Source organism: Podarcis gaigeae (genome assembly GCF_964106915.1).
Source record: "Podarcis gaigeae genome assembly, chromosome: 1".
NCBI lineage: Eukaryota > Metazoa > Chordata > Lepidosauria > Squamata > Lacertidae > Podarcis > Podarcis gaigeae.
Genome location: NC_139678.1, coordinates 98378579 through 98392109, shown reverse-complemented (window position 1 = coordinate 98392109; position 13531 = coordinate 98378579). Strand labels below are relative to the sequence as shown.

Genomic DNA, 13531 nt, shown 5'->3' with positions numbered 1-13531 from the left:
CCAAGCATGCAACTTGGCAAATACTCACATTAGGAGGAAGTCACTGCAGCTGTAGCTCATTCTGCTTACATATTTCCAAAGATGCATGACACAGGAAGGAAGGAAGGAAGGAAGGAAGGAAGGAAGGAAGGGAAGGAAGGAAGGAAGGAAATCCAGTTTGGTACTGCATATGCAAAACACTTTGTGGAGGGGAATATAAAGTCAACTTTGACCTTGAATACTGTTATTGGTATTTTCTCCCATCCAATCCAATATTTAATTACTTGGCAGGTTAAATAAGCAAAATGAATAAGTCTAACCAGCTCCACCTCTGCATATAGATTTATGGTATATAGATTTAAAAGTATTGATTGATTGCATGAAATACGATTTGAAGATATGAACCATGACCTTAGAAAAACCTTGCAGTTTCACCCTTTCTTTGTTAGACAAAAAGTGCCACTTTAAGAAATAAATAAAAAATGCTGCCCCTGATTCTAATTTCTATTAACGAAACCTACTTTCTTCTCAGGGGTTGGTAAATTATGTAGTGCTTCAAATGAGAAATAATGTGATTATCCTGCCGGCAAAAGTACAGTTCAGAAGTAAATGGAAGAGGAAACGGGAAATTTATTCCAACATTAGCAGTTTTCAACAGACATCCCCATGTTATGGTTCCCATTGCATTTTATTCATCAGTTCAAAATCTCACTAGGCAATCTCTATAGTGCACACAGTGGTGAAGACCCAACTGCACTATGGATATTCCCAAACAACTCCATTTTGTGGTGCATTAATGCTATAAGCTGCCCCCTATGGTTATAGGGAAACGTATAGAGTAGATGTTTAAAACAAAATAACATACAAAGACTTTGGTAAGGAATCAGGACTACCTGCTGTCAGTAACACTGATGTAGGAGAAAATTTCTTTCTGAATCCATTGTAGCACTAGGACCTCCATTGTCCTTGATTTCTGCATGATGTGCTACTGGATCACTGCAGTGGCGATTCTATGCATTAAATCGGGGAAAGTACTATGCAGAAGAGATCTGATGCATGGATAAGCCTGCTTTTGAATGGCAGCTTGATTTTGTAAGGCTCTTCCAGTCTTGAAAGTCTGTAGCCTTATTCAGAAAGGGAGGGCAGGGGTGGTATTGATGGGGAAAGGCCTCTCCCATGGAGAGGGGTGACAGTAAGAGTATATTAAGAAATAGCATGCATTTCTATGTCTCAAAAAGGTGTTTATCATATGCACTATTTTTGCAAACACATCAAAATCTGGTTAAGTCATAGCCCAGTGATAGAGCATCTGTATGCAAGTTGGTGGGTTCAGTCTCCACCATCTCCAGGAAGGGCTGAGAAAGACTCCTGTCTGAATACTAGAGAAATGATTCCATTCAGTGTTGACAATATTGGGCTACAAATGTTCTCACTTAGATTCCTATGGTCCTATGTAAAAGATCATCCTGACAACATCCTTTACAGTGTATTTATATAATTGTGTTAATTTGAACTGGTATGCAAAGCTGGAAGGTGCATTCTAGTATCTTTCTCAAGCCATTTTGCTGAGGTTCACCCTTAAAATAGACCACCTTCTTCCACTCAAGTTTTTATTTTACTAATTAACACTAACGTGTGTATTATAGAAAAGGGGGAAAGGCATACTGAGAAAGCAGTTGTTTTCCTGATAGAAATTCTCCCCCTTCCAAGATGCTATTAAGTCAGATTGAAAAGGATGACATACAAGAAAGAGCCTGTATCACACTTACTTACAGTGGTACCTCTAGATACGAACAGGATCCGTTCCGGAGCCCCGTTCACATCTAGAATTAAATGTAACTAGTGATGGCGCATTTGCGCTGTGCGTTGCTTTTTGGCGCTTCTGCGCATGCACGTGACGTCATTTTGAGTGCGCATGTGCAAGCGGTGAAACCCGGAAGTAACACGCTCTGTTACTTCTGGGTTGCTGAGCAGCGCAACTTGAACGCGCTCAACTCAAAGCGTATTCAACCCGAGGTATGACTGTATTTCCCCCTCAAAACCAACGGCAGCAGCTTCAGGAAGGATTTTGACAGGCAAAAGAGGAAAGGGTTACAATCTCTCCACAGCACCACTTCCTTAATCAAACCCACAAGAGATCCTTACCACATATCTCCCATGCCATGTCAAGGCTATCCATGCCACTAGCAAATGTTAAATACTTCCTGTTACTGATCCGTATTTCTTTCTTTTTAGTGTCAAGGTCCACCCAAAGTGTGACTGACATACCAGTGAAAGTCACCGGGGATGTTAAGGTTTCTTCCACTCAAGATGACCTAAAGAAATCAAATAATACTGATCTGAGGCTCTCACAAGTTCACATCTCCAAACCAGAAACAACTTTCCTTACAGCTCGATATCCTATCACTGTTGATATTCAACCACTAGCCAGTGAAAGAGTGGAACCTTGGCCTCAGGCATCATCTGTGAAGAAGCTGCTTTTGAATTCCAAACTGTTTCACAGACGCATTTCATTAGATGAAGCGAAAAATAGCACCCAGAGCTTTCTTCTGCACCATGAAACAACTCACCAAGGGGCATCCCAAATCTTATCACACTATAGGAGTCATGCCCAGTCACTTGCCAGAAGAAATGTTTCCACTCAACAGAAATTAAATACAAGGCCACATGCTGATTTGCAGACTCATACCTCATTTGATGGACAGTCTTTTGGGAAAAAGTCTCTTGGGACTTCACACACTAGATCTGCTCTTGGTTTTAAAGCAGGCCGCCCAGGTACTTCTGTTTTAGCAACACCATTCGCCTCCTCATCCTATCTGAAAGCTACTTTTTCTGGTATAACCCCACAAGGCCACATCCACCCAGCAGGACCTTCTACAAAAACAAGGATTCCAGTATGGACATCTTGGGGCAGAAAGCCTCATGCCTCCCCAGCCAATCATTTGGGCGTTTCCACACCAATTGATAGGTTGCTACTTGAGAAGAAAGTCCCCTGTGCAGATACACCATGTTTCAGTGGTGTGCTTTGTGAGCCAACAAAGGACATGGAATTCAGATGTGGGCCCTGTCCATTTGGATACAGCGGTGATGGAATTGAATGTCAAGGTAAGAGATGGGAAGAAAGTAGGGCCTGTGTTAATATTTCAGTCATTTCAAGTGCTGGGTTGGTGTTTTACTTATATAACACATTTACACTTACAGTGTATAAGTATGTGAGTATACGAACTCATTTAAGTATATCTACTATGTGTATATAGGTCACGAGTCTGAGTGTGCAAATGGGTTTACAATCTTTATTCCAATTAATGTATCAGGAACTATGGTGGGATATAAGGCAGAATATAAATAGAACAAATAATAAATAAACTGTTGCAGTCAGAGTTGGTGAGGTAGACTCTGCCACATCCATAAAGACCACACTGCCTAATTTGCAGCAGGAAAGCTATGCAGAGAATAAACTATGAGTAGAGGATAAAGGGTAAAATATAGCTTATTGGATTGATGTGGCTGAGATATGCCTGTTCAGTCACTGTTTCTTTATTCTAAGGAACAATGAAACTTCCCATGGGACATTTGTGCCAGTGGAAGGGGAGGAAGCTGGGTTGTTGTTTTTTGCAGATTTCTACTTCCTCCATTCCTGCCAACCTAGCAGTTTGAAAGTAGATAAATAGGTACCACTCCGGTGGGAAGGTAAACGGCGTTTCCGTGCGCTGCTCTGTTTCGCCAGAAGCGGCTTAGTCATGCTGGCCACATGACCCGGAAGCTGTATGCCAGCTCCCTCGGCCAATAAAGCGAGATGAGCGCTGCAACCCCAGAGTCGGCCACGACTGGACCTAATGGTCAGAGGTCCCTTTACCTTTACCTTTACTTCCTCCATATTTCCTGAAAAGGTGCTTTGGAGGTTGAGGAAATCTGAAACAGTGCAGAAGTTGGCACATGGAACAAGGGGAAGGGGGAATTGGTGAAATTTTTCTCCCTGCCTTCTTTTCCTGGCAGCCTACACTGGATTAGAATCCCTTCCATGAATGGAAGGAACCCTTCCATTTGACAAAGGGCATGTCTGGGTCCAACATCCAATGGCTCCAACATCATCTCTGGCTGTTTTTGATTTTCCAGAATCATGGATCATGTGCTGATATACTAGCAACTGCTAAACACTTAGGAGCAACTACTAGGAACAACTGTTTGGTATGAGAGATAGAGGGAGAAATGTCTGAATTCACAACATTTAGAAGTAGAGTCTACTTCCTTCAACAAGTTGACCACTGAAATTTATGACCAAATTACTTGAATGAAAAAATGGGAAAACGTCTATTGTCATCTGTAACGTTAAAACAGGCATAAAGGAAACTAACAGAATGTACCATATGTCTATTAGCTATACAATTACTCACAACCTATATTGTACCAAATTATAACTTAACTTTTAAAATCTTCCACTAGTAGTCTGGAGGTGAGGAGGGGATAATTGTCCTATGACCTGATATACATGTCTCCAGAGATATAATCACTGTGTTGCATTATGAAAAAGATGATTAACTTTCCTGCTTAAATTAGCACATTAATTAGACAATTTAAAGGAGCACGGTGAAATAATGTTATACACAATTACGGGAGACTGGGTATATTCCTCTTTCAAAAATCTTCTTGCAAATTAAATTCATCATTTTATTATTAAATAACCTGTGCTATTAATCTAATTCAATTTCCATATGCATGGAAACCTATTTGCCCAAGAAATGTAGCTTATTCACCTGCTGTTCCTAGGACTTGTCTAACCCCATATATTAGGCAGGTTTACCACTGCCTATCTCAAATTTTCATAGATGCACCTGAAAATAGATGCTTATAAGTCAGATGCTAGTTATTCATGGCCATAGCAAGTGCTAATAGGTTACTTTGTATATTTGGATATTAACTACTTAATCTCTGTTACCTTGTTCTATTAAAACAAATTACACTGTAGTTTGTGAGGTACTTTTTCATTCATAGTTAATATTTTAGTTTACAAAATACAGTTCAGCATTTTTTTAAAAACTGTGTGACAGGTTTTTTCAATCAGCATATGCTAATTATCCCTTTTGAATTAATACAGATTGCTTTTTTATTTATTTTAAGATTGACCATGAGGGTTATTTATTGTTTGTTAAATTACTGAAGGAAAATAATGGACCAGTTCCTTCCCCCTAAACACTCAGCATTCATAGAAGAAACAAAATCAGTGTCAAAACCAACACAGCGACATCTAGTAAAATTATATAGACGGACAGACATATACACATGCACTATTTTTTGCTCCCCAAATTTAGCCATTGATTTTCCATACAGTGTGAAATCCTTAGTCTCCAAACTATATTCCCAATTGCACAAAAGTCTACTCCTTTAAAATAAAGACAATCCATCATCCACCCACACTAGAAGCCTTCCACACAATTAAAACCTTTCACTGGTTTCTAAAAGCTCAAAGTTTACAGAAATGAAGAAAAATAGCACCAGACCCTAATCATGCCACATACTGTACATTCAAACATTTTCCCGATGTGCCACTTGACCTTCTGGTGTGTGAAATCCTTGGGCTCAGATAAATTAATCTGGTAACAAAAACCAAACTCCCTGTTTCAAAATTTCCTTTTCCCACCTTCCTTCAGCCTTCTGTGCTAGCAACTGCCTCCACAGATACATTACTCTTATCTGACCCTTCTTCGTTCTCGCATGCCATCAAATCCCTTTCCTTCTCTCTCCTCCTTTCCCCTTCCCCCCAGTTTTCTGCTGCCAGAATTACAGAAGCATTTTCCCCAAATCATGAGATAGTGGAATTTTATAAAATTGTTACAGGGGAAAAAACCATCACACACACACACACACACACACACACACACACACCAGCTAGGGTTCTGTTCTGTGCCTGCTATTCTTTCTTTTAAAAAGCATTTACATAGTTACTAATTGTATCACTCGTGTCATATCTTGGGTAGCTGCCACTGATTTAGGGCGTAAGGAGTCATGAATATTCTACCTATGCAGGATCTGCAAGTGAGGTATCTGTAGTGCTTCTGAAATACAGCGCAGTGCACCAGAATATGTGATGCACTGAATAAAAAATAGGAAAAGGCTCTTGCCATTTTCTTTCTTTTTTATGGCATGAAGTGCTTGTGTGTATCTATGCTTCTCAAAGAACCAACAAAATATCAAACAAGCCTTATTTTAAGTGGTGATTATAGTTGGGTACCATTCCACTTCTTTCAGGCTGATAGAACTGAGTCTGGCCTAGCAATCCCATTTCCATTTTTTAAACCCACTTCAGGCACTGCATTTAAGCACAGTTTATTACAAGGACATGGACAGACATTTCTTCTTTGAGGTACCAGGTGGCAGACTTTGTGATAGCTCGGGGTGGAGTCTGTTGCTTTTTGCATGTCAAAATGTGAATATTAAAAATTAGGTTTGCAGACTGGATATTTTGTTATGTCTGCTAGAACAAGCTAAGCTTTAAGGACAGTAGTAGTAGTAGTAGTAGTAGTAGTAGTAATAGTTCCTAACTCCTGGTGGTGGGAGCCAGGGTGCTGAGGTAGTTAGAGTGTTTAAACAATAAAGTAATGCAAAATCCTACAGTAATATTCTTGACAAATGAGGCCTTCAGAGAACTGTAGAATACAGTAAATAAATGTCTTGTGGAGGGAATAAATTGAGGATAAGAATGCTAAACATTGAGTAGCACTTGTGCCTGACAAAATTAACTTTTCATCATTATGAGTACATGCAAGAAATAATTGTATTTTGTATGTAATTCCTCTCCCCTGAGATTTATACCAGTGACATATTTACAATGGAATATCCAGATAGATGTACAAAGATTATGACTGTGGCTTTGTTGCCCAAAGGAAGATTAAAATGAGGCAACTTTTCATGGCTGAGATAAAATGTTAACACTAGTATTTTACTAGTTTAAATTTCAGTAATAAATTCAAATGTCTTAATCAAATGGGCCTCATACCTCTCATCTGAATTCATGACAGCTTTGAGCTGCCATGCCTCAAAGTTTACATTGCCTAATATGGTTCTTAAAATATTGTGGTACGCTTTACTCAAGCTTATTAGAAACAGCAACCTCTATTGGACAAAGACTGCCATCCATTTGCCACAGTTGCGTTAGCTTTTATTATAGGCTGCAGTCCATAAACCACATAATCTAGAGTACCTCCTTCAATCATATCATATGCAGTTAAATGTTGAGAATCACTGGGCTTGTCCGCAGGCCCCAGACATCAGGCTTTATTTTATCATGTAATTATTCTAGATGTTGATAAATAATTTACTATGGCTATTATCCGCCAGGCACCACTCTTGTTCATGTACATCCATTTTAAATAGTGATTGCACAGCAACAGCACTTGATGGGACTGTGATCAGTAATTACATGAAACTCTCTAATGACGTCTGTGGTCTGTTTTGAACAGGTTGTATCTCCCTTAATTGTTTAATTAGGTGAAGTAAAAAACCGAATGCAGCTTCACCTTCATCAGAACGCATCCAGAGTAACAAGATGAAAGTTGCATAAGCTGTTTCATTTATGCTAATCATAGTTTCAGTAATAAATCTACCGTTAATTTTTATTTTATTTTACATAAGCTGTTTGTATTTCTGAATGCCAAAATAAGTGCAACCACACAGCACTGATTTTTGCGAGTATCCCAGATGCTATGTAGGAGAGGCCAGCAAATATGGCCTGGTGTTTTATTTTTTAAAAATAAAAGTGATTTTTAAAGATCTGCAAGTTTATTTCGATGTAAATTACGGTACACTTAGTTCAGTGAATTCACACTATCTGAGTCCTTGAGCACATTGCATTTATAGTTTTTTAGGACTAACGTGATGATTCTTATCACATCATCTAATAGAGAAATTGGGTGGAAGTGAACTGAGCCACTCAAACATAAGGTAGTGGTTTCAACATGTTTGGGAGACTCACTAGATACAAAGAAGACAGTGAATTAAAGAGTTAAATGAAAATGATTTTTTTTTAATTAAAAACCCCCAAAGTCTAGAAAAGATCTTGGAGCTTTCAGGTCTTGTGAATGTTGTTTGCAGTTGAGCAGATAAAGATAAGAAATGCTACAGTTACTTCCCACGTCCATCTCCATCTGGATATAGAACTTATTTGTTTCTCCCCCCCCCCACCTTCCCAACCAAAACAATGGGCAGTTCCATGATTTCAGCATAGCTGTGCCTGGGTTGTAGCGTGTCCATCCAGAAACAAAAGTCAGCAGTATAGACAGGAGTTTCTGCACTTTCTTTGTTCTTGTATAATATGGAAAATGTGATGCATTTATTTTAGATCCTTAAACTTTTTTTAAAAACTTACTAATACCTACGTGTTCTATTGCTTTTCCAGTGCCTGTTAAACACATTCCTTTTTCAACAAGCCTTCTAAAATGTTTATCCCAGTTGGTATATGTTTTGGATTTCAATTCATTCTATGAATGTGCTGTTGTCGTTTCAAAATGCTTATATAAAGAGAATTGGTTTTATATATGTAACCGTTTTTATGTATGTGTCAGGGGTTCAGAAGGAGAGACACAGGAGGGGGAGCAAATGGAGAGTGAGGAGGAGGAGTACGAGGGGGGCGCAGGCAGTGACAGTGGCCAGAGTTATTCCACAAGCCTCTCTAGCGAATCGGAGGACTCACAGAAGGGAGCGCCGGTGGCCAGAGCGAGGGGGGTTCCAGGGGGGAAGCCCCAGGAGGAAGGGGCCAGCGGGGAGTCCCTGAGCAGCAGTTGGAGATCAGGACCAGCGTCTCCACCAGAGCGCAGTGGGGAGGGGGAGTCCCAGGAGTCGGGACCAGTGTCCTCACCACCAGAGGGAGGAGAGGAGTCAGGTTTGGCAACGCCCACATCAGGAAGCAGGGAAACGGTCAGAAGGAAAGTCACCGGCTGGGCGCGCGCGCCAAGTTAAAATGTACAGGAGCGCGGCACAGCGGGAAGCCCGGGAAGGGAGCCAGGTCCTAAAGCCTGCCGGAGGGAGGGACAAGACTCAGGGGGCTCAGCGTCAGAGGAGTCCAGGAAGGAGGAAACCCCAGAGGGCAGAAGGACCCAGCGAAGGAAAGAACAGCGTAAGAGGTGGAGCCGGGCTAGAATCTTAAACTGGTGTGGGTGGAGCAGTGAGTCAGAGGGGACTTAGCCGGTCTAGCGTCAAGACGTGGGTCTGCGCACCCAGAGCTTTGAAATGGAAATAAACTTCAATAAAGACTTTTGTACATTATATCCACCGGGCGTTGGTCCTCTGTGAGCTGGGATCTAGAGGCAGACCTGACAGTATGTTATTAGATTGTGTGTAGATTGACCATTGTGGTAACCTGTGGGGAGTTTTGCATGGAAAACTTTGGGTTGGAAATCTAAATGAGCTTTAGCTCCTTTCCCAATCTTGAATGAACAATTAGTGGTGATCTAAAAATTGAGCAGGGGTATCAAGAGGTGATTAGAAACTCCCTCTATTCTTTGCCATTTTAGCTGACATCACTTTTGTTTCATATCTTTCCCCCCTCCACCCCCCCTTTCACCCCCGTAACTTGCAGTTTTTGTATTAAACAGGAATCTCCTTAGGCTCACAAGAGATGCCTCCCCCTTCACTCAGCAGTTTCCATGTTCTCACATTAAAAATGGGAAATCAAACGTTGCAGTGACCATATCATCACTCCCTGATATTTTAAAGGCCATTGAAACCATAAAGCATTGAATCCTTATATGGTGGAAATAGTTTGGAAAAAGCTTTACTTCGATATATATTTTTTGCAATAAAATTGTCAATTTGCTGAAATAATGTTCTCCTTATTACTATTTTCTGCAACATAAGAAAATGTGAGCAAAAATGGGTCATTTTATTTAAAAAAAATAAGTTGTGGAGAGTTTGTAGGATGGGAAGAAAATTGTCACATAAGAGACACGAGCAGGCTTTGGAAAGCCATTTAGTACTAAAAAAATTTTTTATTATTGGTGACAGCTTGCTTGTTATACTTTATATATCTTTCTTATGTTTTCCTCTAACTAGGATGTTCACTTTTCAAATCTGGTTTCCTAACAAGCAGCAGATTTCTTTTAATTTCATATTCTGTATAAATGTGTGAAATAATAGGTGAAGTGATTTGGCATGGGAAGTGAAAAAATGCAGTGCCCTTCACAATTTAAGATACGATGAAAAGAGAAAGATGACTCACAAAGAGAAAAGAAATACATAATACTTGGTGAAATTTATGCCTTATAGGGACAATGTGACAGTAGTTGTTAAAATAGCTAACAATTTTCAGGAACATCCCCACCCCAATATAACTGACTGTATCACTTCATAAAACAATAGTGGCTTCGACCATATACTATGATATTATTTCGATGGTTACTTATCTGCATCATTATATAAAATGCTCGTCTTCTTTTCATTTAATGGTAAAAATGCCGAATTTGTTGCAACTGTTTTAGGAGAGCTGTAAGTGGATTTCACTGAACATTGCAATTCAAATTTTCTAAAATTTGTACTAATTCATTCAGAATCACAGAACTGTCCAATTATGCTGATCAATATGCAGAAGCCAAATACTGTTTCAAAGTATTTTCTCAACTTCTCAACTGGGTTTGTACCTTAAAGGAGAGTAGTAGTATGCCTTGTAAGATGGGTTCACCAAAATATTAATGACTTAAAGGACCTTGCAAATGGTTGCGCTTCGAGGCCCCCAAGCCCTTCCTCTGTAAATAACTTCACACTGACACATAATTTTAGTTTAAGTTATTGGGCAAAATATAGGCCACAACTTTATTGATTACAGCAAAGTGAGCGGTGTTGGCTTAGGCATTGGCAACAGACTATAACTGACTCTCTGGACTGGAGGTCTGAAAGGGTAAACACCAAACGAGGGAGCAACATCGATGAAGACCAACAAAGTTCACCCCGGGGTTCCTGTGGTCCTGACATGGCCCTAGCCCCTCAAGCGGACTTCGGATGAGATCCAGGACCCCCAGATTCCTTTACCGGAATACCCTTATTCATGCAGGGGTAGGTGATGGCCGCACCTCCCCTCCCACACACTTCAATAAGCCAATGCCTAACCGCCAAACCTTACAAAGTTGTGACGATTTTGAAGGGGGTAGACGAAAACCAAGTGGCTACATCCAATCTGCCAAATGGAAAAAAAATGTTACCCAGCCCCTGCTCCAAAGCAGGCAACCCAATCCAAAGCAAGGCCACAGCAGCAGCACCTAAAATTAGGGAGGGAGGGTGGGTGTTTGGCAACACAATGCAAGTTCCCCCAGTTATGCCATGCTGCCGCTTTTATAGGCCCCAGGAATCGCGCCAATCGCTCCGATTGGCCCAAATAGCCCGGCGCGACCCTGGGGCCCAATGGTTAAGGCTTGGGCCACGCCCAGCAACAACTTGCCCAGCGGGGGTGCCTTAGGGGCCCACACGCAACCAGGACCCTCATTAAGGAAGATCCCATATGTCAGAGTACAGGCACCTGAAACTTGAGAAGGAGCTGAATTTCACCAGCCCAATTTATGCCTTAAAAATAATTTGATTAAGCTGCAGGTCTTTCTGAGGCTTTCAAGGTAGGTGGAAACCAGAGACCACTCCTCCTCCTCCTTCTCCTCCTCCTTCTCCTCCTCCTCCTCCTCCTCCTCCTCCTCCTCCTCCTCCTCCTCCTCCTTCTTCTTCTTCTTCTTCTTCTTCTTCTTCTTCTTCTATCGTGGCAGTTCACAAGATAAAAACATAAAACATAATTAATACAAAAAACAATAGCCCCTCCCAAAATAACCCCATCTCTCACAGTAACGTCCCACCCTTTCATAATTCGTCTGTTTCCTAGTACATATGGGGTTCCCAATAGTACCCTGGGACAGTGTTTTGGGTGAGGAAAGGAGGAATTTTTCCATCTAGCAAGCTGAAATGCTTCCTGTGGTTGAACAATTGCCTTAACGTCATCCTAAATTGTTCCCTTCATTTCTAATATGCCGCCTCAAAAGCTATTTCAGATTGGGCAAACATGATATGTAAAGATGCACATGTTTGCTCAATTTTTGGGTGGGGAGTGGTGGTATGGGGATGTTTCATTTTTGCTTCTGCCATCTGTTTTATTGGTGTTTGGCCTTAATTTTATGGTGCTGATTGATTTATTGTCAATTGTGATTTTAATGTTATTGTTTTCTCCTCGCCTGGAACTCTTGAGTAGGCAGACGTCGGATATCACAAACAAATAAATATGGGCAATTAGCACTCTCGTAATGTTTCTGAAATACTGGTGTAACCTTCAGATACTAGGAGGTGGTGCTGACACAGCTATTGATGCCCTCTCTTCTAATCATTGACTTGTGCTGTTACTGCAAATCTTGAAGGTTCATATTTTGCAGTCGTGGAATATAGAAAAATGCTATGTGAGAATAACAGAGTGCAGGTCACTGGGGCTCCTGATTGTAGCTAACCTGTTATATCGTATCAAATCTCTAATTATCTGCTTTCTGTATTTTAATGTAGCATTTTGTGATCCCTCATGTGAGAATGGAGGAACATGCATCACTCCAAATATCTGTTCCTGTGTTTATGGATTTGTGGGTCCTAGATGTGAAACATGTATGTGCATCTGTTTTTATTTTGCCTTTCTTGAATTTAATTATTTTCTTTGTTGACATCCCTGTAATTTCAACACATTATCCTAGAATTCATAAGTAGTAGTGGACACTGTGGTAGGGCCATGCTGTTCATCTGACCTCTGCTTGATCACATCACTGCTGCTTACTGGGAGTTAGAGAGGAAGTGGTGGTGGTGGTAACGTTGGAATTGTGCAAACACACCAACAGGAGCAGCATATTGGTTCTGCTGGTACATTTGCCCTGTGCCAGTCTCACCAGTGCCTGGTGAGCAACAGCAAGATGACTGAACAGAGGCCTTTTCAGTAATAATAATAATAATAATAATAATAATAATAATAATAATAATAATTTATACCCTGTCCATCTGGCTGGGTTTCCCCAGCCACTCTGGGCAGCTTCCAATACAATATTAAAATACAGTAATGCATCAAACATTAAGAGCTTCCCTAAGCAGGGCTGCCTTCAGCTGCCATCTAAGAGTCTGGTAGTTGTTGTTCTCTTTGACATCAGGTGGGAGGGTGTTCCAAAGGGCAGGTGCCACTACTGAGAAGGCCCTCTGCCTGGTTCCCTGTAACTTGGCTTCTCGCAGTGAGCAAACCACCAGAAGGCCCTTGGCGCTGGACCGCGGTGTCCGGGTAGAACGATGGGGGTGGAGACACTCCTTCAGATATACTGGACCTAGGCCGTTTAGGGCTTTAAAGGTCAGCACCAACACTTTGAATTGTGCTTGGAAACATACTTCAGTACCAGCACACAGCTGAGTAGCAGCTACAGTCTACAAATATATTTAAGTTTGAATATCACCCCTGTGCTGTGCTTTCCTAAAGCACATTACAATTATATAAGAAGTCTGCCCACCTGGCTGTGCATGAGCACTGATAACAGAAGAAGCCTTGTGTACAATAATGCTTATGGAATTCAAG

The 13531-nt window shown here is 40.9% G+C and overlaps 1 protein-coding gene across 2 annotated transcripts in view; it reads left to right on the top strand.

Annotated features, from left to right (window-relative positions):
- LOC310827454 (von Willebrand factor D and EGF domain-containing protein-like) overlaps positions 1-13531 on the top strand; it is a 199603-nt gene that overhangs the window by 149063 nt on the left and 37009 nt on the right. For both annotated transcript variants that reach the window (XM_083703544.1, XM_083703543.1), the window contains 2 exons: positions 2215-3084; positions 12493-12588. In XM_083703544.1, the coding sequence (XP_083559670.1) occupies positions 2215-3084; positions 12493-12588 (966 nt within the window). The remainder of the gene's footprint in view (positions 1-2214; positions 3085-12492; positions 12589-13531) is intronic.